Below are 3,813 nucleotides of genomic sequence, written 5' to 3'. Positions count from 1 at the left end.
ATCACAGTGAGAAAACATGAACAGGAAAAAATGAGTGATGAAAACCCATGTTCCTGACACAACTGACTACCCCTCCTGTTTTTCCTGTTCTTAGCCCCAGGTGTCAAGAGCAACGTGGCTGCATGTAGCTTGCTCTCATATAAATATAGTGGCTGCAATTTGGTAGGTGTCAGGGATTTAAGACCCTTTGTTCTGGGGTTGAAGTCTGTTTAAGGGAAGAAGATGAGGTCTCAGATGGAGGAGAGAGATGCCAGAAATGACAAGATAGATGAATAAGTATCAGTATACTTAAGGAGAACATATGGCAAGAGCATTGAACTTGAGTCTTGTGGTCATTGTTGGGTGCTCTATGCAGAGGAGATTGTGTCCTCTGTTCTCCTGTCCTGAGTGTTTCCAGTGTCATTGGGGTATGAGAAACTTGATATGAGTGAATTACCTAGGTTAGCAGACAGAAGGGTTTGAGGAACTCAGAGGAAAACAGGTCAAGTCTCCAAGGGTTAATTGAAGTTAATCCCAGTCCATATCACAGACACTGCCCAGCACCGAAAATTGCCCAGAAGTTCTTGGCACACCCATGGTGGTGGGTATGTAGGGCTGTCACTCTGGGACCCCTCTATTACGATTTTGTTGGTCATTCTTTTAGGGAGCTACAGGCCTCTGGTAACAGGGAACTTGATTCAGATCATTGGAGGAAGGATCATATGCCTATGTGGAGGGAGTCTTATAACCCACTTGGGGAAACCATGCCTCCCTGTCCCTTCTACTGGCCACGAGTATTCTCAGGAGCTGGAGTTAAATCTTGTCCACTTGCATTTTATTCCAACAGTTTCAAAAATAGTGCTTTGGTTTAGGAAAGATTGGCTGAACTTACCACATTGAAACTATTTGATCTGGCATTTATCAATGGGACTAGGTAGAACACATATAAAAGGATCCATACTAAATAAAGACACCTATTTACAACTCCCATAGACAGACTGAGGCAGAGGTGAGGTTCCCTACCTTCATTTCTTTTGCCTCTAAAACAGGTGGACATGTGTTACAAGATTGAGTCTCCTGAGTGGAGAAAGTTGGGGTCTAAGTAGCCTAAGAAAGCTAATATGCCAGAGTAAGCACATTGAAGACCTTTACAGTGGAGTGGTGAGTTCCTGAAATACCACAAAACTCCACCTTTCAAGATTGAGCACTCAGCAATGCCCTCTCATTCAACCATTGCTTGCCTCTGTATGTACCCTGGATTTATGCACATGAGAATGTGAGAGTCATAGTGGAAGGGAGTTTACTTAGGGAACTAGCAGAGGATGTCCAAGAGAGTTCAGATCTAAAGGTGATGTGAAATACCCAAACATGTGCAAAATACCCCTTCTTAAAAGACAAGGTTGACCTTCAGCTTTCCCTGGCCCCAAAGCCCTTCTCACTGCCCCTGATCCTCAGGATACTTGTTCCAGCTACATACTGTGAGACTATTCACTTCCTCCCTCAGGCTCTCAAGGTCACCATCTCAAGGAAGACAGGAGCTTTGTGGTCATATAGAACACAATGTACAACATGTAATATACCTCTGTGACAGTTCTCAGAGGAGAGTTTGCCCACCATCTACTCAATTTTTTTTTTCTTCTTATAGGTCTCTGGGTCAACCTTACTGTGCCTTGTGTCTCAGACTTAAGTCAACATGTCTGGACCCCAGAATTACACACCTTTGCATGCTGAGGCAGATCTTCATTCCCAAAATAGAATACAGGGTGCCATAGGTGGGCAGGAATTCATACAGGATGATGATACCACATCTGCTTCTGCCTTCTCTTCGTCATCTTACTCCTCTTCCTTTGCACTCTCCTCTGCCAGTAGTGTGAGTCCTAGTGTCTCAGTGGAGAGAATTGGTGCTACTGGGACCTCAAATGTGATTCCTCCCAGTGGTGGATTCTCCTCCAGTTCCATGATCTCCAGGCCATACAACCAGTCTGTTCAAGGGGAGATGCAAACAATCAATTCACAGGCACCTCCAGTTGTTGCTCCCTGCATCTGCATTCAGATAGATGTAAAAGTAAATGAGTTAGTGCATTTCCTGCTGCACAAATATAGAATTAGGGAGCTGATCACCAAAGAAGAAATGCTGCATAAGGTCATTAGAAATTTTCCTGAGTACTACCCTCTGATATTCTATACTGCATCTCAATACTTGCTGATAACCTTTGGAACTGAGGTAAAGGAAGTAGATTCCAATGACAACTCCTATTGTCTGGTCCCTGCCCTGGGTCTCACATATGATGGGATGCTGAGTGACATGCAGGGCATTCCTAAGACAGGGCTGCTGATATTGGTCCTGAGAATAATCTACAAGCAGGGCCATCGTGCCTCTCATGAAGTGGTCCAGAATATGCTGATATCCATAGGGTTGTTTGGTGATAGCTATCATTTACTTTACCCAAATGCTTGGAAACTCATTACTGAAGATTTTGTGCAAGAAGGGTACCTCGTGTACAGGCACGTGCCCCACAGTTTTCCTGACCAGTTTGAGTTCTTGTGGGGGCCAAGGGCCCATGCTGAAATCAACCCCTTGACATTCATGATACTTTCCATGTATATCACAAAGGCTATAAAAAGATTCTACCCATGTAATCATCTGAGGCTCTGGGCATTGATCTAGACAATGCATAGGTATCACCTTCTGGAGAAGATGTTACTCTGGTCATGCACACTCCAAGTCTAAGCATCTAGCAAAGTTAAGGGCAGACCATGATTTAAGTTGTGGAGGGTGAGGATGTAGCTGATAGGAGTGCACAATGAATATCCTTGTATTACTCCTATGTTTGTTGGAGCTTGGGATTTATTTTCTTTGAATTCTAACCCATGAGTTTTTACCATAGGTCTCAGTTCTTAAGCTCAAAACATGCCTCTTTCTTGCAATGATTTATGTTTTTTCTTAAGAGAGAATGTTTTGCAACTTTGTTTATCAAATTTGTCACAGAATACCATACCATTGGTATTGGAAATGCTTTGTAAATGGAAATGTACTTAACTGTGAAATACACAGAATAAAGTTATTTTTTATTCCGTTATTTCCTCACAGTCTCATTCTGAAACCTCAAAAGTCATATACAGGGTCATAGGAAGTTTTTAACTAGAAGACTCCAGTGTGTAGATGCCATTTCTAGCCTGTTCTGAAAAAAAAAAAAAAAAAAAAACATGCTCTTTACAAGGGCTTGAGTGAGCATGCCTCCTGATAATACTTGGGAATTGAAATGGAATTTGATATTTAAACAAAGAGAATAAAATTACTTTTTCTTCCTTTACTTTCTGTAGACTCAATCTGAAACATTGGGAGACATTAACTGGTATATGGTGAACTTTGTAAAATGAATACTGTACAGTACAATGGCATTTCTGCCCTGTTCTGCAGAACTTTGAGCATATGCTCTATGCCTGGGCCTGTGTTCATAATGCGATACTAGAATAGAAAAATCTTCATTTTATTACATATTTGAACAGTACAGGCCATTGCTAAAACAGTTACTTGCCCACCAGAGATAAATGTTAAGACCTTATTTCTTAAGAGACTAGAGATTGTACTGGAACTGACCAAAGAAGACAGCTCACTGCTGGCTAACCCTCATAATGCATAAGCAAGATAGCTTTTTATAAGCAGTCAGACAGGGACATTGGCCCAAATTGAACAAGGAATTGCCATTTGATCTTCTCTGCCAGGAATAGTATCCAGGTGTGATCTAGTCTCTTCAAACATAGCTGTAAGCATAAGTTCCTGTTGGGAACTTCTTGCTTCTTCCTCAGCTCAGAACACCTAAGATGCCTATC

General features: G+C 41.9%; 1 protein-coding gene across 1 annotated transcript; it reads left to right on the top strand.

The window, feature by feature from the left end:
* The first annotated feature begins 1,672 nt into the window (after positions 1-1,672).
* LOC101616554 (melanoma-associated antigen 10-like) lies at positions 1,673-2,647 on the top strand. The gene has a single exon (XM_004666950.1). The coding sequence runs from the start codon at positions 1,673-1,675 to the stop codon at positions 2,645-2,647; it is 975 nt and encodes a 324-aa protein (XP_004667007.1).
* The last annotated feature ends 1,166 nt before the right edge of the window (positions 2,648-3,813 follow it).

Source organism: Jaculus jaculus, chromosome X (assembly GCF_020740685.1).
Source record: "Jaculus jaculus isolate mJacJac1 chromosome X, mJacJac1.mat.Y.cur, whole genome shotgun sequence".
NCBI classification, from domain to species: Eukaryota; Metazoa; Chordata; class Mammalia; order Rodentia; family Dipodidae; genus Jaculus; species Jaculus jaculus.
Note: the sequence above shows the minus strand (reverse complement) of the source record. Positions and strands in the feature narration are given on the sequence as shown.